Source organism: Mixophyes fleayi, chromosome 2 (assembly GCF_038048845.1).
Source record: "Mixophyes fleayi isolate aMixFle1 chromosome 2, aMixFle1.hap1, whole genome shotgun sequence".
NCBI lineage: Eukaryota > Metazoa > Chordata > Amphibia > Anura > Limnodynastidae > Mixophyes > Mixophyes fleayi.
This window is the reverse complement of record NC_134403.1, coordinates 59373270-59397235: the sequence shown is the minus strand read 5'-3', so window position 1 is coordinate 59397235 and position 23966 is coordinate 59373270. Positions and strand designations below refer to the sequence as shown.

Genomic DNA, 23966 nt, shown 5'->3' with positions numbered 1-23966 from the left:
CACAAAGGGTTTATTTTGTCAACTGAATTCCTACTTTTTAATTATCAGATACTCTATGCCCGGTGTTGGGTTTTAAATGCTGGCTTAAATCTAACCCTACATGTCAACATTGTGACTGCCGACTTTCCAACCGGTCGACATTTAGAATGTTGATATTTTAACCCTGTTGACCTAATGAACATGTCGACAATCTGAATGTTGACCTTTTAACTGTCTACATAATAACTGTCAACATTATAGTGTCAACTTTCTGAATATCAACATGTTCATTGTCGACATTTAGACTACATCCCCGCTTCCAGAGAGTGTATCTAACAGGTACCTGTTATTGCAGTGCAGTTCTCTGCATACATTTCCCCCCACCACCACCTCGTCTTCATCATCATCATCATCATATGCCTGATATCAGCAAGTTCAAAATCACTAGGGAGCAGCCATCCTATTTACTATTAACATCTCTTATCCTTGTTTCCAGGTAACCTAAAGTGACCATGTTTTGTGGATGTCGGTAACAAAGTAGTGGCAATTAATAGACCAGTAAGCACAACGTTTTCCTTTAGAGGTACTAGAGGAGAGGGTTGAAATAAATAACAGTACAGCATTGTAACCATAACAAAAGACATTTTATGATAATCACACATCACTACAGTATGTTGTTTGAACATGTCAAAAAGAAATGTACAGTTTTATATCTAATCAGTCAAACTGAAAGTATAATATATAATAAAAAAATGTCAATGTTTTTTCCTCATCACAGTGTTTAGGTAGCAATCCGTTTAAAGCTATTAATGTCAGTCACACGCGTATAAACAAAGACACGTTTTCATCTGTACTCAGACCTGATCCAGCAGGTTTCATAAAGTATCAAATGGAGATTTATCATGAGGTCTGGGCATTTCAGTGTAACGGAGACAACAATTGTGAGGCAATGACTATTGTCCAATATATGTCCTATGCTGGAGCTATTTCTGGATCGCATTGACCATTTACAAAAGTGGCTTGCAAGGTATTAGCACTGCTAGCACAAATAAACGAGGCAATGTGTACATTTTTCCTTTGGGCAACAAACAATACACCAGATCGTTTTGACAAATCTATGTACAGCTCTACAAAATACAGGAAAGAATATTTAAGTGCACTTACTGCCAACAAACAGTGGAGGAAGCAATTTGGCAGACTGAACCAATTTTCATGACTCAGCCTATCAACTCACTAGGAACCATTAACATCATAATGCTTAACCCTGTGAGCCTTCATAGGGTAAAGTGTACCAGTCACCTAAACTCAGTGAGCCTCCTTTGACATGTCCCATGGTTTAGCCCAACTGCGCACTGATGCACGTCTACTCTCCGCTCGCAGACACCGCCATATAGTAGAAGTATGCCTAGGTGTGCAAAGAGGTGAAAAATTTGAAGAGGGGCATTGTGCAAAAGTGTAAGACCCTGATTCATCACGATACGCATATAGCACAACATGTGTTAATTTAAAAACGCATGTAAATCAGCTCAGAGTACTCCCGAATTCAACAAGGAACAGATCTGATGAATTTGGGTGTAAGTCTGCTCTGCTCTAATACACAAGACACTGAAGGATACGTCCAAATCCTGTGGAATATACATTCGCAAAAGAAAGCACATAAAAAAAAAAAACAATTTCACATGTTAATAATATAAGCATTAATGACAGTTAAAAACAAAACAAATAATAAAAAAAATATTAATGTCTACTGAACATAAAGTACATTTTTACAGTTGCACCTGATTGCAAACACATGTTATAGCATGCATACGAGATCAGGACGTAGACTAGCCCTGCAGCTGGAGCAAGCCTATATATTCATTAGTGAGCAGTATCATTTCAAAGCCATAAAGCAAGAGTATTAGTTCAGCCAACATAATGACTGCCTCCACTATGTGTATGTGACAGGTACACTTAATATATGACATATCTAGTGAAGTGTGGTTGTTAAAAAAATAAAATAAGTAAATACCGTATGGTTATGTCATGTTTCTCATTCACTATTGTTCTCCACAACTATAAAGCAGATCTCTCATTGCGCAGAAGTCATAGCTTAACAGCTGTGCCCATTGCTGTATATAATCTATAGAACAAATAGTAAACTGCTCATTGTCTTAGACTCAGGACTTTATGCACCCCCAGCACAGGCTAGGACGCCACATCATCTGTTGTTCTCCCCACTGCATTCTGCTCTTTAGCTACTGCATCCACCACTGTGGTCTGGTCTACACTGGCTGCATGCAGATTATTTGGATTTTGCACATTTTCGCTGGAGGTTTCCACAGGAGAATCTTCTTTAATGAGCCATTTGTCTATTTTATCTTCATTAACATCAGATTCATCATCTCTGGGTGTTAAAACCTTTTCCATCATCTCCATGACTTCCAGCTCATCCTCAGACTCTTCAAAAGTGCTATTTAAAAGAGAATATTTGCACATCAAAGCAAAATTGATAGAGGCGCCATAGATTTCAATTAGCTTAAGAGTGAATCATCATTAGGCATGTTATTTAGATTTACAATGTACAGAACACAAATCTGAGCCAGGATTCTTTTAAAGCTGGCTACACATTTGGCACAGGTGACATCAAACGGCCTGGTACCGCCACGTGTATGGCCCAGAGTCAGCACAATGCCAATATTAATCTGATGCATATTAGAACACATCAGAAAACAGTGAAACCAAGTCGCACTTATTTAAATAAATGTGAAATGTGAATAAAATCATTTGAAAAAGTGCAGCCAGGACAATTAAGACTGTGTGGTCTGAAATTACCCTTTTTATGTATAAGCTAACACATAGTGATTTATATATTGTTTGTTTCAGAGCGCTGGATTATCTTTTCTTTTGATTTCACATACACATTTCATTCACTGGTTTCACAGATTTCTAATGTGTTTTTTGGGAGTCAGACCCCTCCCCTCAAGTGGTGCAGGCTTTAAAGAAGGAAAGATTTTAATAGTGACACCCTGTGTATACCTTTGTTTCACATGCTAGGTTTGCTAGGGACTCACCTAAAGGAGATGCCTTAACGTTGGCAAGTGAGCTCATCCCAATATAGATATATTTTGCACAAAATTCTCCTTATGTATATGCCAACAAATAGGGATTTGTATATCGTTTGTTTTATCTTTTCTTTTGTTACAATAACGGCTAATGTCATTTTTTACCTTGTTTATACAAATAGAGTCATTAAAAGCTTATGTGGGTATTCAATTGCTGGCGATGTGCCGAGTGGACATCACCGCGATGTTCAGCAGCGCACACTGCCACCCCTTACGGTAGAAATCTCCGCTTTTTTCCCCCGCATCTCCAAGGGGTTGGAAGAAGAAGGAGTGTAGATTCCTGCTATAACATCGGCGCAATGTGTGTCAGTGGGCATTACGGAGACACATCGCACTGGACTAAATCTCCCCCTATGAATCACTTCACCTTTTCTCCTGTAATATTAATGTTATATTTTATTATTTATGATGGGATTCTTATGTTGCCCTGCTCGGTTTATCTTTCCATGGTTACACATAACAGTAAATTCTTGGAGGCAAATCGATGAATATTGGTGGGTTTACTGTTAGATTTTGGCTTTAACCATATACATTAAGCTAGTGCCTTCCTCTAGGACAGTGTTTCTCAACTCCAGTCCACAGGACCCCCTAACAGTACATGTTTTCCATATCTCCTTGCTGGAGCACAGGTGTATTCATTACTGACTGACACAGTGTAGCAGGTGGTATAATTATTTCACTGGTCACCTGGCAATCCTGCACTGTTAGTGGGTCCTGAGGACTGGAGTTGAGAAACACTGCTCTAGGATCTTACTAGAGTGCAGATCTTATATTTTTAGTACTGTTAAATATGCTCATATCAGTTTTAATCCTATCGTTCTTACGTGTCCTCATCATCCGATCTTGGTTCAAATCGATCTTCATCCAAATCATCATCTGAGGTTATGTCCGACTCCTCCAGCCCCCTCTGCTGTGGAGGCCATTCTCGCAATGTTCCATCTAGACAAGACATATTTCATAAATACCATTATCTAATGCAGCTGGACTGCCAATCTTATACAAAGATGTATGGTCTAATAAAACCTTAAGGAATATAGCTTTGATTAAAAAAAAAAAAGTAACATGAGAAATCCTATTACGGTATATATTGTCATTGCAGGATAAAAAAAAAAGCCCACTTAGCAGCACTGCAATCAGTTTCTTATCACAGTTATTGACCAACAAAAACTAAAAAAGCAAAATAATGATTTAATTATTACGGTGATTAAACTGAAACAAATTCTCTTAAGACAACAACTGTTTTTGAGGCTTATTTGCTCCTTTAAACAAAGTCCCAAGTCTTAGTCATCGCTTCTTGAACAACTTATTTATTTATTTTAAGGAAGATGAAAGATATATTGTTACCATGCACGTCTTCTGGAGGTATAATGGAATCATCCATGTCCGCCTCGCCCAAGACCCTCATCAGTGTGCCAGGTGTCTTCCGTCCCCACTGCTTCCTGTTTCCTGATGTATCGTCGTCATCTTCATTGAAATAAATAAATGCGTCAGAAAAGTAAGATGGAGCCCATACCCTATAACTGATACATGACACTATGTAGGAGCAAATGGGACACCAGTACTTAGTGGGCAGACCGTGCTTGGACAGTTTTATTTAATTTTTTGCCCTAGATTGTTGGTAAATACACTATATAAAAATTCTACAATGTAACAGTCTACAAAGAGAAGCACCCCGCCACACTCCAACAAAACAGGCAGGATTTAACTTTAATCCCACTGCAGATATCAATGTTCAATTTTTGAAAATGCCACAAAAGTGGAGTAGGGCAGCGAAACTTGCTGGGTAGCCTAAATCATTTATTATTCACACTCTGAGTATTCTAATGCTACCTGCAATAAGTCACATCTCACAAAGTTCAGCTCTGGTTCCGTAAACCACTAGCAGGCTCCAGAGGCATGTACAGTATGAGCAGGCATTTACACATGTTTCTAAAACCTACACACCAGCTCCAAAAAGGTATTATACTCCATACGCTAAGCTGTACCTGGTGCCAAGCACCAAGTACAGAGTATACAGTATACAGAGCCATATCTGGTGCCAAGTAGGATATGCTGAACCATACGTGATACCAAGTATAATGATCTGAGTCATATCTACTGCCAAGTCAAATACGCTGAGACCTATCTGGTTCCCAGTCTAATAAACAGATCCATATTGAAGTCAATTTATTTGTCTTTAGGGCCTTTTTCATATAGGCATTAGTTAAGTCAATTCTTCCTCCTACGATTCATATTTGACAAACTAACAAAGGACATATAGAAGATCACCGACCTCTATGGAAAGTTATTTTAACAAGCTGGATGATAGAGCATTTGGTAGTGGCCTAACAATGCCCAGAGGATTAATCTTATTAATTGTACAGCTAGAAAATAGGTTTAAAATGAGTTAAGGGAGTGAGATTTAACATTAGCTGCAGTGACGGGGGAATAAGATGAATACAATGAAAGGCTTATAATAGGTTATGATATTAGTTACTGATGCATGTTCTGACATAGTGTCTGTGAATCCTCACCACGCACTGTGTCAGCCACAGTATCATACACGGATGTGATGCCGGCATCCATTAGGTTACCAAGAAGGGTCTCAGGCGCTCCTGGTGTCCACTGCTTTCTGTTCCTCAATGGTTTATGGTCCAGATTCCCATCATCTGTAAAATAACAACATATAGTCATATATTACCCGCAGAGAGATAGAGACACCTCTATAAAAGGTAAAGACTTGTTGTACATACTGTCCACATTATTAGGGTACATCCAAATGGACCACATCCCCCAGCCCCCTTTAGTGTATTTAAAGCAATTCTGACACCAGAAGTAAACACTCCTGAAACGCTTCTCCATTCACTTGAATAGGATTGTAAAATAAAAATGTACACACTTGGAAAATGAGGACAGCACATGTTCAACGCTGCTGGACATAACAGGAGCAAAATATAAGGCTTATAATATAGATAAAAGCACCTGTCCAGGTGTAGTATAATATAGTATGTCTGCTGTGTGTTTAATGCGTTCACTGGATTTACATACACAGTCGTATTTAAGTATTACTGTGACAATGTGCAGTAGTTGGTATGAATTTTTACATAGATATTATATAACACTGCACCATGCAGTTGATCTTTGCCCAGTTTCCAGTACACCAATTTACCCCCTGGAGGTGCTGCTGGCAGCTCTATGCAATGACACATGACAATGATGCACATAGAGCATATGAACATGATATTATAGCACTGCTTAGCAAATGTAATAACTTGATCAGATTTATTGGGTTATTTGCACCTGATAAATAACATAAAATCATTTGAACATCGATCACTTGTAAAACCTTTGGTGCAAAATCAACATTTTCATAGAAATATGTCACAAAATAATATGGTCTTGAAATAATATGGTCTTGTACCGGATTGTCCTTGATCCTCATGTATCTTGTGCCAGTTATTACCCTCCAGTGCCCTTCCATGGTCAAAGGTTAAAGTATCATTGAGAGGATCGATTTCCTGTAAAAAAACAAACAAACAACATTAATGAGAATAATATATAATTAGTGAGATATATGCACCATATTACAGCTCAGTTGTGGCTGCTTTATATGGTAAGACGTGTGAACAGCTGTATTATGTTCCCCTCAGAGCACTCAGAGACAGTCTATATTTTAGAATATTTTTACATAACCATCCAAACCTCTAGCTCAGTTTTAAAAGGGGAAGCGCCATCCAGCCCTACAACTGTTACACTCTAAAATAAAAATAAAAATAAAAATACAACAGACAACTTCAAATCCAAATCAGAAGAATCAACCTACATTTTGTCTATTACACATTTTGTTAAATTATTAAATTTAGTAGCCAGACAGATAAAAAATGAGGAAGTTCCAGGATTAGATAGCGATGTAGTGATTGTGAGGGATAGAATAGATGGATCAGAGATCCCCTACTAACAGGTGAAACAGTGTAATAATATCTGTAGAATCGATAATCTAAGGTATTATATGGCTACTGATAAAAGTTAATGCACCTAAGATTATAGACAATCAGACACACAACTGAGATATCCAATTGAAGAACTTTAACTGCGATACATTAATATATTAGATACTAACTCACAAATATAAAATGTAGCAGCACAGCTAACTGGTTACAAATAGAGTCATGGACAGTCTCCGAGCCCTCGATAACTCTGGCAGGAATCTAAGTAATAAGCATACTGTATATAACCGCAGTGTAGATATATATTGTCGACACCAAGAGGAATAGTAATATCCAGAAGCGGATTGGGAACTTAGGGGCATATTTAATTGTCTGCGTTAGTCACAAAAGTAACGCGCGGCGTTAAAAGTATTACCATTATTACAGTAATTCTAACCCGGAACCCTGAGCTGCAAGCAGAAAGCTGGCATTAAAGGTATCGTATTAACGGTAATTACGCGCACTATTACTGTAATAGTTTGTCTCTGCCAAACGGACCTGCACATAGTGTGCAGCTGCTGGCAGCAAGCCCCTGCTAGGGAAGGCGATCGCCCCCCCACCTGGATCCCCCACTGGTTAGCACACCATTAGCCCTAGCCACATCGGTTTTAGACACAGCAAATACAAAACGCCATGGTAGGCAGAGTCTGCTTGTCACAGTTGGCAGAGCTATCAAACACCCGGGCAAAGCATTGGACTGGTAGGCGGACAAACACAAGTAGGCACACCAGTGGGTGAAGTACACACTTTGGTTATGTGAGTGGAGAAGCAGGAGTGTGCCCTAACCCACAAGTAGACACTCACCCCCCTCAATGCCATCTATACCTCTTATTGGGGTTAGAAGTGGGTATTCAAAAATAAAAAACACTTACTTTTAAATAAAACTGTGATTACTTGTAAATACGCTAGCATGGGCATTTTCCCCCCCAAATTAAACAAAAATACTCCCATTGATGCACCATACAAAATGTATTGAATGGTTTATACTATTCTGCATGATAATTTGGCCAGTATTAGTGATACATATACAATAAAAAGAGCATCCCAATGACCGCCATACACAGCAGAGCGCATCCCAGTGACCGTCATACAAAGCAGAGCGCATCCAAGTGACTGCCATACAAACCGTAGTAACCGTCATATACAGCAGAGCGCATCCTAGTAACCGTCATATACAGCAGAGCGTATCCTAGTAACCATCATATACAGCATCATATACAGCAGAGCGCATCCTAGTAACCGTCATATACAGCAGAGCGCATCCTAGTAACCGTCATATACAGCAGAGCGCATCCTAGTAACCGTCATATACAGCAGAGCGCATCCTAGTAACCGTCATATACAGCAGAGCGCATACTAGTAACCGTCACATACAGCAGAGCGCATCCTAGTAACCGTCATATTCAGCAGAGCGCATCCTAGTAACCGTCATATACAGCAGAGAGCATCCCAGTAACCGTCATATACAGCAGAGAGCATCCCAGTAACCGTCATATACAGCAGAGAGCATCCCAGTTGTTGAAATATGTACAACAGACTATGGGTTTGTTTATATGCATGTAGTTACCATGGAGGGTCAGCAGATGGCGCTGTATTCATACAGAGGTGTATTGTTTGTCTGCTGTATATGCATGTACTTGTTTGTATATTTCCTGTCTACACTCTCTGTGTTCTAGAAGATTCTCTCCGGGGAAAGGAGGTGAGCTGAGCAGCTCATGTTACTGATATGTTATGTTAAGAAGCTATTACTGAAAGCTGTTGTTATACTGATCCTGGTACTTAGTACTATATAAAGAATATATACATCTCAAGACTCGTTCTGTCTGAATATAAGGTAACTCCTGAGGTGATTCTTTATCTATGAGACCTCCTGCTGCACACCTATGGTATCATCCATCGCAGAATGCCAATACCAGTAACCATCATATACAGCAGAGCGCATCCCAGTGACTGTCATACAAAGCAGAGCGCATCCCAGTGACCGTCATACACAGCAGAGCGCATCCCAGTGACCGTCATACACAGCAGAGCGCATCCCAGTGACCGTCATACACAGCAGAGCGCAGAGCGCATCCCAGTGACCGTCATACAAAGCAGAGCGCATCCCAGTGACCGTCATACACAGCAGAGCGCATCCCAGTGACCGTCATACACAGCAGAGCGCATCCTAGTGACCGTCATACACAGCAGAGCGCATCCTAGTGACCGTCATACACAGCAGAGCGCATCCCAGTGACCGTCATACAAAGCAGAGCGCATCCCAGTAACCGTCATACACAGCAGAGCGCATCCTAGTGACCGTCATACACAGCAGAGCGCATCCCAGTGACCGTCATACAAAGCAGAGCGCATCCCAGTAACCGTCATACACAGCAGAGCGCATCCCAGTGACCGTCATACACAGCAGAGCGCATCCCAGTGACCGTCATACAAAGCAGAGCGCATCTCAGTAACCGTCATACACAGCAGAGCGCATCCCAGTGACCGTCATACAAAGCAGAGCGCATCCCAGTGACCGTCATACACAGCAGAGCGCATCCCAGTGACCGTCATACAAAGCAGAGCGCATCCCAGTGACCGTCATACACAGCAGAGCGCATCCCAGTGACCGTCATACACAGCAGAGCGCATCCCAGTGACCGTCATACAAAGCAGAGCGCATCCCAGTGACCGTCATACAAAGCAGAGCGCATCCCAGTAACCGTCATACACAGCAGAGCGCATCCCAGTGACCGTCATACACAGCAGAGCGCATCCCAGTGACCGTCATACAAAGCAGAGCGCATCCCAGTGACCGTCATACAAAGCAGAGCGCATCCCAGTAACCGTCATACAAAGCAGAGCGCATCCCAGTAACCGTCATACACAGCAGAGCGCATCCCAGTAACCGTCATATACAGCAGAGAGCATCCCAGTTGTTGAAATATGTACAACAGACTATGGGTTTGTTTATATGCATGTAGTTACCATGGAGGGTCAGCAGATGGCGCTGTATTCATACAGAGGTGTATTGTTTGTCTGCTGTATATGCATGTACTTGTTTGTATATTTCCTGTCTACACTCTCTGTGTTCTAGAAGATTCTCTCCGGGGAAAGGAGGTGAGCTGAGCAGCTCATGTTACTGATATGTTATGTTAAGAAGCTATTACTGAAAGCTGTTGTTATACTGATCCTGGTACTTAGTACTATATAAAGAATATATACATCTCAAGACTCGTTCTGTCTGAATATAAGGTAACTCCTGAGGTGATTCTTTATCTATGAGACCTCCTGCTGCACACCTATGGTATCATCCATCGCAGACTGACAATACCAGTAACCATCATAAACAGCAGAGCGCATCCCAGTGACCGTCATACACAGCAGAGCGCATCCCAGTGACCGTCATACAAAGCAGAGCGCATCCCAGTGACCGTCATACACAGCAGAGCGCATCCCAGTGACCGTCATACACAGCAGAGCGCATCCCAGTGACCGTCATACAAAGCAGAGCGCATCCCAGTGACCGTCATACACAGCAGAGCGCATCCCAGTGACCGTCATACACAGCAGAGCGCATCCCAGTGACCGTCATACACAACAGAGCGCATCCCAGTGACCGTCATACACAGCAGAGCGCATCCCAGTGACCGTCATACACAGCAGAGCGCATCCCAGTGACCGTCATACAAAGCAGAGCGCATCCCAGTGACCGTCATACACAGCAGAGCGCATCCCAGTGACCGTCATACACAGCAGAGCGCATCCCAGTGACCGTCATACAAAGCAGAGCGCATCCCAGTGACCGTCATACACAGCAGAGCGCATCCCAGTGACCGTCATACACAGCAGAGCGCATCCCAGTGACCGTCATACAAAGCAGAGCGCATCCCAGTGACCGTCATACAAAGCAGAGCGCATCCCAGTGACCGTCATACACAGCAGAGCGCATCCCAGTGACCGTCATACACAGCAGAGCGCATCCCAGTGACCGTCATACAAAGCAGAGCGCATCCCAGTGACCGTCATACAAAGCAGAGCGCATCCCAGTAACCGTCATACAAAGCAGAGCGCATCCCAGTAACCGTCATACACAGCAGAGCGCATCCCAGTGACCGTCATACAAAGCAGAGCGCATCCCAGTGACCGTCATACACAGCAGAGCGCATCCCAGTGACCGTCATACAAAGCAGAGCGCATCCCAGTGACCGTCATACACAGCAGAGCGCATCCCAGTGGCCGTCATACACAGCAGAGCGCATCCCAGTGACCGTCATACAAAGCAGAGCGCATCCCAGTGACCGTCATACACAGCAGAGCGCATCCCAGTGACCGTCATACAAAGCAGAGCGCATCCCAGTAACCGTCATACAAAGCAGAGCGCAGAGCGCATCCCAGTGACCGTCATACAAAGCAGAGCGCATCCCAGTGACCGTCATACACAGCAGAGCGCATCCCAGTGACCGTCATACACAGCAGAGCGCATCCCAGTGACCGTCATACAAAGCAGAGCGCATCCCAGTGACCGTCATACAAAGCAGAGCGCATCCCAGTGACCGTCATACAAAGCAGAGCGCATCCCAGTAACCGTCATACACAGCAGAGCGCATCCCAGTGACCGTCATACAAAGCAGAGCGCATCCCAGTGACCGTCATACACAGCAGAGCGCATCCCAGTGACCGTCATACAAAGCAGAGCGCATCCCAGTGACCGTCATACACAGCAGAGCGCATCCCAGTGGCCGTCATACACAGCAGAGCGCATCCCAGTGACCGTCATACAAAGCAGAGCGCATCCCAGTGACCGTCATACACAGCAGAGCGCATCCCAGTGACCGTCATACAAAGCAGAGCGCATCCCAGTAACCGTCATACAAAGCAGAGCGCAGAGCGCATCCCAGTGACCGTCATACAAAGCAGAGCGCATCCCAGTGACCGTCATACACAGCAGAGCGCATCCCAGTGACCGTCATACACAGCAGAGCGCATCCCAGTGACCGTCATACAAAGCAGAGCGCATCCCAGTGACCGTCATACAAAGCAGAGCGCATCCCAGTGACCGTCATACAAAGCAGAGCGCATCCTAGTGACCGTCATACAAAGCAGAGCGCATCCTAGTGACCGTCATACAAAGCAGAGCGCATCCTAGTGACCGTCATACAAAGCAGAGCGCATCCTAGTGACCGTCATACAAAGCAGAGCGCATCCTAGTGACCGTCATACAAAGCAGAGCGCATCCTAGTGACCGTCATACAAAGCAGAGCGCATCCTAGTGACCGTTATACAAAGCAGAGCGCATCCCAGTAACCGTCATACAAAGCAGAGCGCATCCCAGTGACCGTCATACAAAGCAGAGCGCATCCCAGTGACCGTCATACACAGCAGAGCGCATCCCAGTGACCGTCATACAAAGCAGAGCGCATCCCAGTGACCGTCATACACAGCAGAGCGCATCCCAGTCACCGTCATACACAGCAGAGCGCATCCCAGTGACCGTCATACAAAGCAGAGCGCATCCCAGTGACCGTCATACAAAGCAGAGCGCATCCCAGTAACCGTCATACACAGCAGAGCGCATCCCAGTGACCGTCATACACAGCAGAGCGCATCCCAGTGACCGTCATACAAAGCAGAGCGCATCCCAGTAACCGTCATACAAAGCAGAGCGCATCCCAGTAACCGTCATACACAGCAGAGCGCATCCCAGTGACCGTCATACAAAGCAGAGCGCATCCCAGTGACCGTCATACACAGCAGAGCGCATCCCAGTGACCGTCATACAAAGCAGAGCGCATCCCAGTGACCGTCATACACAGCAGAGCGCATCCCAGTGGCCGTCATACACAGCAGAGCGCATCCCAGTGACCGTCATACAAAGCAGAGCGCATCCCAGTGACCGTCATACACAGCAGAGCGCATCCCAGTGACCGTCATACAAAGCAGAGCGCATCCCAGTAACCGTCATACAAAGCAGAGCGCAGAGCGCATCCCAGTGACCGTCATACAAAGCAGAGCGCATCCCAGTGACCGTCATACACAGCAGAGCGCATCCCAGTGACCGTCATACACAGCAGAGTGCATCCCAGTGACCGTCATACAAAGCAGAGCGCATCCCAGTGACCGTCATACAAAGCAGAGCGCATCCCAGTGACCGTCATACAAAGCAGAGCGCATCCCAGTAACCGTCATACACAGCAGAGCGCATCCCAGTGACCGTCATACAAAGCAGAGCGCATCCCAGTGACCGTCATACACAGCAGAGCGCATCCCAGTGACCGTCATACAAAGCAGAGCGCATCCCAGTGACCGTCATACACAGCAGAGCGCATCCCAGTGGCCGTCATACACAGCAGAGCGCATCCCAGTGACCGTCATACAAAGCAGAGCGCATCCCAGTGACCGTCATACACAGCAGAGCGCATCCCAGTGACCGTCATACAAAGCAGAGCGCATCCCAGTAACCGTCATACAAAGCAGAGTGCAGAGCGCATCCCAGTGACCGTCATACAAAGCAGAGCGCATCCCAGTGACCGTCATACACAGCAGAGCGCATCCCAGTGACCGTCATACACAGCAGAGCGCATACCAGTGACCGTCATACAAAGCAGAGCGCATCCCAGTGACCGTCATACAAAGCAGAGCGCATCCTAGTGACCGTCATACACAGCAGAGCGCATCCCAGTGACCGTCATACAAAGCAGAGCGCATCCCAGTGACCGTCATACACAGCAGAGCGCATCCCAGTGACCGTCATACAAAGCAGAGCGCATCCCAGTGACCGTCATACACAGCAGAGCGCATCCCAGTGGCCGTCATACACAGCAGAGCGCATCCCAGTGACCGTCATACAAAGCAGAGCGCATCCCAGTGACCGTCATACACAGCAGAGCGCATCCCAGTGACCGTCATACAAAGCAGAGCGCATCCCAGTAACCGTCATACAAAGCAGAGCGCAGAGCGCATCCCAGTGACCGTCATACAAAGCAGAGCGCATCCCAGTGACCGTCATACACAGCAGAGCGCATCCCAGTGACCGTCATACACAGCAGAGCGCATCCCAGTGACCGTCATACAAAGCAGAGCGCATCCCAGTGACCGTCATACAAAGCAGAGCGCATCCCAGTGACCGTCATACAAAGCAGAGCGCATCCTAGTGACCGTCATACAAAGCAGAGCGCATCCTAGTGACAGTCATACAAAGCAGAGCGCATCCTAGTGACCGTCATACAAAGCAGAGCGCATCCTAGTGACCGTCATACAAAGCAGAGCGCATCCTAGTGACCGTCATACAAAGCAGAGCGCATCCTAGTGACCGTCATACAAAGCAGAGCGCATCCTAGTGACCGTCATACAAAGCAGAGCGCAGAGCGCATCCCAGTAACCGTCATACAAAGCAGAGCGCATCCCAGTGACCGTCATACAAAGCAGAGCGCATCCCAGTGACCGTCATACACAGCAGAGCGCATCCCAGTGACCGTCATACAAAGCAGAGCGCATCCCAGTAACCGTCATACACAGCAGAGCGCATCCCAGTCACCGTCATACACAGCAGAGCGCATCCCAGTGACCGTCATACAAAGCAGAGCGCATCCCAGTGACCGTCATACAAAGCAGAACGCATCCCAGTAACCGTCATACACAGCAGAGCGCATCCCAGTGACCGTCATACACAGCAGAGCGCATCCCAGTGACCGTCATACAAAGCAGAGCGCATCCCAGTAACCGTCATACAAAGCAGAGCGCATCCCAGTAACCATCATACACAGCAGAGCGCATCCCAGTGACCGTCATACAAAGCAGAGCGCATCCCAGTGACCGTCATACACAGCAGAGCGCATCCCAGTGACCGTCATACAAAGCAGAGCGCATCCCAGTGACCGTCATACACAGCAGAGCGCATCCCAGTGGCCGTCATACACAGCAGAGCGCATCCCAGTGACCGTCATACAAAGCAGAGTGCATCCCAGTGACCGTCATACACAGCAGAGCGCATCCCAGTGACCGTCATACAAAGCAGAGCGCATCCCAGTAACCGTCATACAAAGCAGAGCGCAGAGCGCATCCCAGTGACCGTCATACAAAGCAGAGCGCATCCCAGTGACCGTCATACACAGCAGAGCGCATCCCAGTGACCGTCATACACAGCAGAGTGCATCCCAGTGACCGTCATACAAAGCAGAGCGCATCCCAGTGACCGTCATACAAAGCAGAGCGCATCCCAGTGACCGTCATACAAAGCAGAGCGCATCCCAGTAACCGTCATACACAGCAGAGCGCATCCCAGTGACCGTCATACAAAGCAGAGCGCATCCCAGTAACCGTCATACAAAGCAGAGCGCAGAGCGCATCCCAGTGACCGTCATACAAAGCAGAGCGCATCCCAGTGACCGTCATACACAGCAGAGCGCATCCCAGTGACCGTCATACACAGCAGAGCGCATCCCAGTGACCGTCATACAAAGCAGAGCGCATCCCAGTGACCGTCATACAAAGCAGAGCGCATCCCAGTGACCGTCATACAAAGCAGAGCGCATCCTAGTGACCGTCATACAAAGCAGAGCGCATCCTAGTGACAGTCATACAAAGCAGAGCGCATCCTAGTGACCGTCATACAAAGCAGAGCGCATCCTAGTGACCGTCATACAAAGCAGAGCGCATCCTAGTGACCGTCATACAAAGCAGAGCGCATCCTAGTGACCGTCATACAAAGCAGAGCGCATCCTAGTGACCGTCATACAAAGCAGAGCGCAGAGCGCATCCCAGTAACCGTCATACAAAGCAGAGCGCATCCCAGTGACCGTCATACAAAGCAGAGCGCATCCCAGTGACCGTCATACACAGCAGAGCGCATCCCAGTGACCGTCATACAAAGCAGAGCGCATCCCAGTAACCGTCATACACAGCAGAGCGCATCCCAGTCACCGTCATACACAGCAGAGCGCATCCCAGTGACCGTCATACAAAGCAGAGCGCATCCCAGTGACCGTCATACAAAGCAGAGCGCATCCCAGTAACCGTCATACACAGCAGAGCGCATCCCAGTGACCGTCATACACAGCAGAGCGCATCCCAGTGACCGTCATACAAAGCAGAGCGCATCCCAGTAACCGTCATACAAAGCAGAGCGCATCCCAGTAACCGTCATACACAGCAGAGCGCATCCCAGTGACCGTCATACAAAGCAGAGCGCATCCCAGTGACCGTCATACACAGCAGAGCGCATCCCAGTGACCGTCATACAAAGCAGAGCGCATCCCAGTGACCGTCATACACAGCAGAGCGCATCCCAGTGGCCGTCATACACAGCAGAGCGCATCCCAGTGACCGTCATACAAAGCAGAGCGCATCCCAGTGACCGTCATACACAGCAGAGCGCATCCCAGTGACCGTCATACAAAGCAGAGCGCATCCCAGTAACCGTCATACAAAGCAGAGCGCAGAGCGCATCCCAGTGACCGTCATACAAAGCAGAGCGCATCCCAGTGACCGTCATACACAGCAGAGCGCATCCCAGTGACCGTCATACACAGCAGAGTGCATCCCAGTGACCGTCATACAAAGCAGAGCGCATCCCAGTGACCGTCATACAAAGCAGAGCGCATCCCAGTGACCGTCATACAAAGCAGAGCGCATCCCAGTAACCGTCATACACAGCAGAGCGCATCCCAGTGACCGTCATACAAAGCAGAGCGCATCCCAGTGACCGTCATACACAGCAGAGCGCATCCCAGTGACCGTCATACAAAGCAGAGCGCATCCCAGTGACCGTCATACACAGCAGAGCGCATCCCAGTGGCCGTCATACACAGCAGAGCGCATCCCAGTGACCGTCATACAAAGCAGAGCGCATCCCAGTGACCGTCATACACAGCAGAGCGCATCCCAGTGACCGTCATACAAAGCAGAGCGCATCCCAGTAACCGTCATACAAAGCAGAGCGCAGAGCGCATCCCAGTGACCGTCATACACAGCAGAGCGCATCCCAGTGACCGTCATACACAGCAGAGCGCATCCCAGTGACCGTCATACAAAGCAGAGCGCATCCCAGTGACCGTCATACAAAGCAGAGCGCATCCTAGTGACCGTCATACAAAGCAGAGCGCATCCTAGTGACCGTCATACAAAGCAGAGCGCATCCCAGTGACCGTCATACACAGCAGAGCGCATCCTAGTGACCGTCATACAAAGCAGAGCGCATCCCAGTGACCGTCATACAAAGCAGAGCGCATCCCAGTGACCGTCATACAAAGCAGAGCGCATCCCAGTAACCGTCATACACAGCAGAGCGCATCCCAGTGACCGTCATACAAAGCAGAGCGCATCCCAGTGACCGTCATACACAGCAGAGCGCATCCCAGTGACCGTCATACAAAGCAGAGCGCATCCCAGTGACCGTCATACACAGCAGAGCGCATCCCAGTGGCCGTCATACACAGCAGAGCGCATCCCAGTGACCGTCATACAAAGCAGAGCGCATCCCAGTGACCGTCATACACAGCAGAGCGCATCCCAGTGACCGTCATACAAAGCAGAGCGCATCCCAGTAACCGTCATACAAAGCAGAGCGCAGAGCGCATCCCAGTGACCGTCATACAAAGCAGAGCGCATCCCAGTGACCGTCATACAAAGCAGAGCGCATCCTAGTGACCGTCATACAAAGCAGAGCGCATCCTAGTGACCGTCATACAAAGCAGAGCGCATCCTAGTGACCGTCATACAAAGCAGAGCGCATCCTAGTGACCGTCATACAAAGCAGAGCGCATCCTTGTGACTGTCAAATTATTGTCTCCAGCCTCATCATCAGAACTCCTTCATCATCAACCTTTTCTAATTATTAACTCCCACATCCAGTTACATTATTAATCCCCACGTCATCTATTAATTCCATTCATATTCATTAACCCCTTTCATTAAATCCCTTAGTTTCATCAAAAGACTGTAATGTGTGCACACTGTGTCTGTCCCAGTGAATGTACTTCAGTTTCTGAAAAATGACTTACCATAAGATGTCCAGGGACAGCACAGCGTGGCTTCAGTGTGAGCCCGCAGCCCCCATCCCACTTAGCAACAAGCAGCCTCACGAATCGTTGCCTGTTGCTCTCCACTGACGGGACCATCCCAAATAGGATGCGACTATTATGATCCTGTCTGATCGCAAACCCCCTCCCCTAAGGCCTGCTGGGCTTGAGGTTGAACACTATGGTGGTCCTGTTATCACCACTGAACTGCTCATACTCTCCAATGTGAATACAAATAGATGGATTTCCTCAACAAATTATGAATGTATATAGATCCCCAACCACTGATTGGAGGTTGCTCCAAGCATTTTCCAGCTCGTATTCCCTGGAGACAAACTGATTTTTGAGAAAGATCTTGTGGCCTAGTTTATGTACACGTGGAGCCTGAGAGCACAGTTACCCTGTTAATCCAACCCAGTATATGAAATTATAAACAAATGGAACAAAGTTAAATAGAATTAGAAACCTTGATGTTATAGGAATCAAACTGTTCCCACCTCTTCATCTTCTCTGTTCGAGTCCTCTGCAGGGGGTCCATCTACCTCATACTCCTCTGTGATGACGTCATTTATATCAAATCTTATTCCACCCTACAAAACACCAAATATTATAATCTGTACTACAAAATATTTGATTTTCAAGTAATGGGGGGAGGAGACAGTTTCTCATTACACTTATAACTTCCTGACAGTGAGATGGTGCTTTTGTATAGTCTCAATATAAGGGTTCCCACTAATCTATACACTTTTAAATGGGAAATGAGGAGAGAATATACGTTTCTTGAATGAAATTATCTGTACCAAAGTAAAGGGCCACACAACCTCAAATACATGCTGATCCAACATGAAAGGGTATTATGCCACATTCACAAATGTTCCCATCTCATACCTGGCCACCATGTGGTGATTTTAGCAGACATTTTAATCATTTTAGTTAAAATTGGTCCAAACTGCTCAAAACCATCATCCAACCAATAAAGATGTTGTTAGGGAATTTAGATTGTAAGCCCCAATGGGGCAGGGACTGATGTGAGGGAGTTCTCTGTACAGCGCTGCGGAATTAGTGGCGCTATATAAATAATACCCCATTCATACTGCACCAAAATCCCGGGTTTTTCCCGGGGCGAGCTCAAACGACCCGGGTCTTGGTGCAGTATGAATGGTACAAGTGAAAAATCCCGGGTCTAAAAACTCGGGTCTTCAACCCGGGATTTATCGAGGGGTAATTACCGGGTCGGACCCGGGTTGCCTGCACTATGAATGGTGCAACCCGGGTTTTTGCATAGTTGCATAGGGGAGAGGGAGAGGGAGAGAGAGATTTTATTTTTTCATATTCCAGCTTTCAGCCAATGAAAACTGCTCTGGTGATGACTCCCACAAATTGCCAGGGCACAGACTTGTGCAGTATGAATGGGGTCAACCCGGGAAATTCCCGGGTCCGAGGTGCAGTATGAATGGTGTTTCTGAGCTGGGACGCTCCGAGCCCCTGCAAAAACCCGGGATATTGCCGGGGCGGCAGTATGAAAGTGGTATAAATGGTAATAATAATAATAAATGTGGTTGTATGGGCTGGAACTTTGTTGGTACCAGACAGTAAACATTGTTGTCTGACAACTGCTTCGGGCAACTGCCTCATGTGTGGGAACATTGTGCTCCTTGCTCTCCAGTCATTGAGCCTACCCATTGAATAACCAGAACATAACGTGAGGCTGAACTGCCCACAGATCTCATCATTCAGTAGTTAGGATGAGCAACCATATCGCAGCTCAACATATTTCAAGTTGTACTAGAAATGCGCATGCTACTGTCCTTTGTTTCCAGTGTCTGAAAGGTGAAGTCAGTCTGCATGTATCTTGCCATTAAAAATGTAATGAATGGTGTATAATATTCTGTATATTTTTATTGAACATACCTTTACTTTATGCTTTTCTTCTAATGCTTTTCTCTCTTGTCGGTTTTGTATGATGATTTTATTGAATTGTTGCATCTCCTTAAAAATAGTGATAAGAAACAAGACCTGAATTTGAAAATTTGAATTTGAAATGCCAAAACAACTACTGAACTATGACAAGGACACGATGAATGTGTCTTTATTGTGATGTCCACAAGTGATACCAGTAGATCTGCAGCCAGGTCTAGTGATGTTCTTCACTTTTAGTAGCACCTATTTATATTACAGCTATATGTGATCACCTGTATTCACTTCTCCCCTAGGTCTTGCGCAAACAACTATAGTTGCTGATCCTGGTCTTCAGCTAATGGACAACAGAGGGTCAAGCGTAGTCAAACAAGCTGGGTTAAGTCAAATCAGTTAAAGTGGTACCAAACCAGCAAGAAAAGGTCGTGGTCAGTAAGTCAAGGCAGACGGCAAGGTTCAACGATCAGGAGACAAAGCAACAGTAGGCAACATTATAGTCACACAAACAATTACAGCCAGGTAAGAATAGAGAACATCCGGTAATGCCAGACCTGACCGCGTCACGTCATGATGTAAGAGTGCGCTTCTGGCAGCAACTGCCCAAACACGAATGTGCCAAAGACGTTAAGTGGACAAGCAGGCGCATGTATCTAAGAAAGATACGTCAATCTGATAAGTGTATTATACTGATTATTGGGGGCACAGTGCTAGCTCTTAATTTTGTTATTAGGTCTCATTTACAAGCAAAATTTGCATTGGACCACATCAATCAATCAGCAGTGTAGGGCAAGTTAGACAATAATAACAAGTCTCTGATGCTTCATTGCAGACTCCGCACTTGTTGGTGTCTTGTGTCCTTTGCTAAATAAGGATGGTGGAAATTGACTTTTTAAGATGCAGGAGAAGAGAGGACTAGATACCATGTTGCTGCTAAACAAACTTATATGCGAGCGAAAAATTTCTATGGCTGCTGTAGAATGCGGCACTGGTGAGAAAGGACAGCAAACTATATAGATTTATATATTGGCACGTGTAAAGTAACCATCAGGTGTATGTATTCCTAGGACACAGTGACTATAGCTATTAGTATTAAGTGACTATAGTATTGAAGAGATACCAGTTGCATGTGGCAAGTACAGTCCATCTAACGTGGCCCTCAATGTAACATGTTTCTATGTGTGTCACAAATGAAAGATGGGCCGGATGGAGGCTGACCCAAGGCCCAAACAGTCCTACAGATAGTTATATTTATATAAAGGGGTTTCCGGCTCCAGATGATTTCATGTATTGGTTTGTGCACACTTAACTGCAACATTTACTAAACAACTTGTTTTCTACATTCCTTCTGTTCTTTTAAACCATTTACTTAAATCATCATTAAGTCACTTATTAAGTATATATCAAATTATTAAGAATCCGAATGACATTTTTAACAATCAGAAAGAGCAATTAAAAGCAATGTATTTAGTAAATATTACAGTACGGCAAGAGCAAGACCATAATTTAAAGTCCCCTGAAGGTGGTTAATATGGGTTACAGTACATCAGTGCTCTTTTTATCAGGTTATAAAATGAGTCACAATTTGGCTCTTTTCAGGGGCCAGAAACAATTTACCCCCCACCACACTCCTCCACAGAACTTTACATTATGTGTAAAGGAGCTTATGTACCGCCTTACATAGGTCTATGGAATCTTGCTCAGTGCCTACTTGCCGGGACAGAGGACCCAGTTGGAAATGGGCTTGGTGGAAAGTCTAAGAACATCACTTCTAAGTCCTGTCTACTAGAACGTTAGGAGCAAAGTTTAAAGATATTCATGTTTCTCCTAAAACACCGCTTGGCTGAGCCTCATTAGGACTTCTTGTGTCACTACTGTACACGACATATTATATCAGTAGCGTAATGCATATAACCCGTGCTGGAAGGTTGGAAAGGCATCCCATTGATCAGACAGACCAGGCTCAATCTCAGACACTTCTATTGATGTGTAAACATGAAGTTCTTTTGTGGGAGGAAAAACCAAGCAAATGTGCAGTAAATTGGGGTGTGAATGTTTGTCATATACTCCATATACCACCCACGTCACCAACTCAGGGCCACCCAAGACTGGTACCGTTGTGTCTATGTACCTACCTCAGTGGGTTCTTTACTATCAATCTGGTCTTTGGGAGATGATCCTCCATCGTTGCCTGGTTTAACAAGGTAAGTCTCATCTGTCTTAGGAGCCTCCTGTGCAAAATTATGTAATTAATCATAATATCCAATACATTGTTATGCTTCCATGTACACCATAGTGATAACAAACATTTCATAGAAGCAAAATACATAGTCTAGGGGTTATATGCGGATTGTGTTTCAACTACGCAATAGCCCAGACAGATGAATGTTTTCTACAATGCTCCCATCTTGCCATGTGTTCCATTCAAAATAATCATGTAAATGTGTCCAAATGAAGATACCGATAAAGCGCATTAGGATCGGCTTTAAGTGTATCACGATGAGATGGCCACCATCAACTTGATGATGAATGGCATTTTAGGGTTAAAAATAGCTTTAAAACATAAAAAAAAAAAAAAAAAGGTGCAGTTCCTTCCACCTCTAACTATACAGCAATTAGGTTATTGTACATGTCCTGCGCTTATGCGCCCTTCCCTCCCCCTCTACAGACAGAAGGAGGAGCAAGATAGGGATACGAAAAAATCTTAGTATGGACGGAGAGAAACAAAAAAGTGCAAAAAAGGTGCACAAAAGTGTATTTTACCATTAAAAATTGGGGCTTGCGGCCAACTCTAAACGACCCCCTTTATGAGTTGAACCAATATTACTACGACCTATCAAGTTACTAGGAACCAATGATATCACTGAAAAAAGAGGCATATTGTGCCTCAGTGACGTCACTTTAATGACAACATCTTTAAAAGATAATCATTTCTGAATACTTTTTAGAAGATTGGACAATAAAGTACAATGAGCTTAAAAGACAAACTGAGAATCGGGGGGGGGGGGGGGGGGTCTAGGTTCACTGTTTGTTCTGAGGCCACAAATTAATGCTACCCCCTCCTAGGGCTGCAGACCATGGTATACAATGAGGTGCCCTTGACGCTGGGATGCAGGTTTAAATGTTTTGATCAAAATATGAACCAATACCTCATGTTTTCATTTTTCTAGATATACACAGATATGCAGTGTTAAGGATAAGAGCTGACAACAACTGTCTTTTTGCTTTGTATACATATGTGGACATTTACATTGCTACACAGCTGGTACCATATATAATATGGGATATATCAAGCCCGGGCTTATTTCTTCTCTGCTTTTGCAGACCATGGTATGCCTGATCATTTAGTTTGCTCTTTTTGTCTCTACATAAACCATTTAATGACCATAAACAATGGCAGCTTGCAATCACACACTGGTGAAGAATGGTCCCTTTACCTGGTTTCCATCCACTCGATCTCTTATCTCCCTGACTTCATTGTGATACTGCTTGCGGATGACTTCCAGTTGCCTAAGATGATCCTGCCAAGTAAACATTATTTAGCATAATCTATTTGTGTACACTGAATAATTACTAACGTATATAATACTGCAAAATATCCAATGCTAGTTTATATTCATGTTATTTATAAGATCTTACTTTGAACCCAAGTACAGAGTTTGGAATTAGTACATAATATATAACTAAATCATATTTACATTCTATGTGCAGCATAGAAGATAGTTGGCTGATGGAATTAGAGAAATGAGGATTGTATATTGGCAAAGTAAGATTATGATTATTTACATAAAGTGCCACTAAACCACAAAACAGACATTTTCAGACATGACCATGAAGGTACAAAGCATTGTTCAAAGTTACTCTGACATTCCGCTGCAACTACGTATTACCTCTCCACTCTACTACACGCTGCTAAAGCTCCTCCCACATTTTTAGGACCGTGTCCTAATAGGATCTAGTACTGGTCAAAAGGCGAAGAATGCAGGCATGTGAGCTACTATGACATC

The 23966-nt window shown here is 45.2% G+C and overlaps 1 protein-coding gene across 5 annotated transcripts in view; it reads right to left on the bottom strand.

Annotated features, from left to right (window-relative positions):
* Positions 1-686: 686 nt before the first annotated feature.
* The window catches only part of LOC142141005 (serine/threonine-protein kinase Nek5-like), a 54433-nt gene continuing 31153 nt past the window's right edge, over positions 687-23966 (bottom strand). For 4 of the 5 annotated variants that reach the window (XM_075199058.1, XM_075199059.1, XM_075199057.1 and 1 more), the window contains exons 15-23: positions 23397-23480; positions 22095-22190; positions 19957-20034; positions 18543-18635; positions 6484-6580; positions 5597-5731; positions 4428-4547; positions 3908-4022; positions 687-2431 (exon numbers count right to left, since the gene is read on the bottom strand). In XM_075199058.1, the coding sequence (XP_075055159.1) occupies positions 2167-2431; positions 3908-4022; positions 4428-4547; positions 5597-5731; positions 6484-6580; positions 18543-18635; positions 19957-20034; positions 22095-22190; positions 23397-23480 (1083 nt within the window). In that variant the 3' untranslated portion in view covers positions 687-2166. The remainder of the gene's footprint in view (positions 2432-3907; positions 4023-4427; positions 4548-5596; positions 5732-6483; positions 6581-18542; positions 18636-19956; positions 20035-22094; positions 22191-23396; positions 23481-23966) is intronic. The other variant, XM_075199061.1, reaches the window with a different exon arrangement.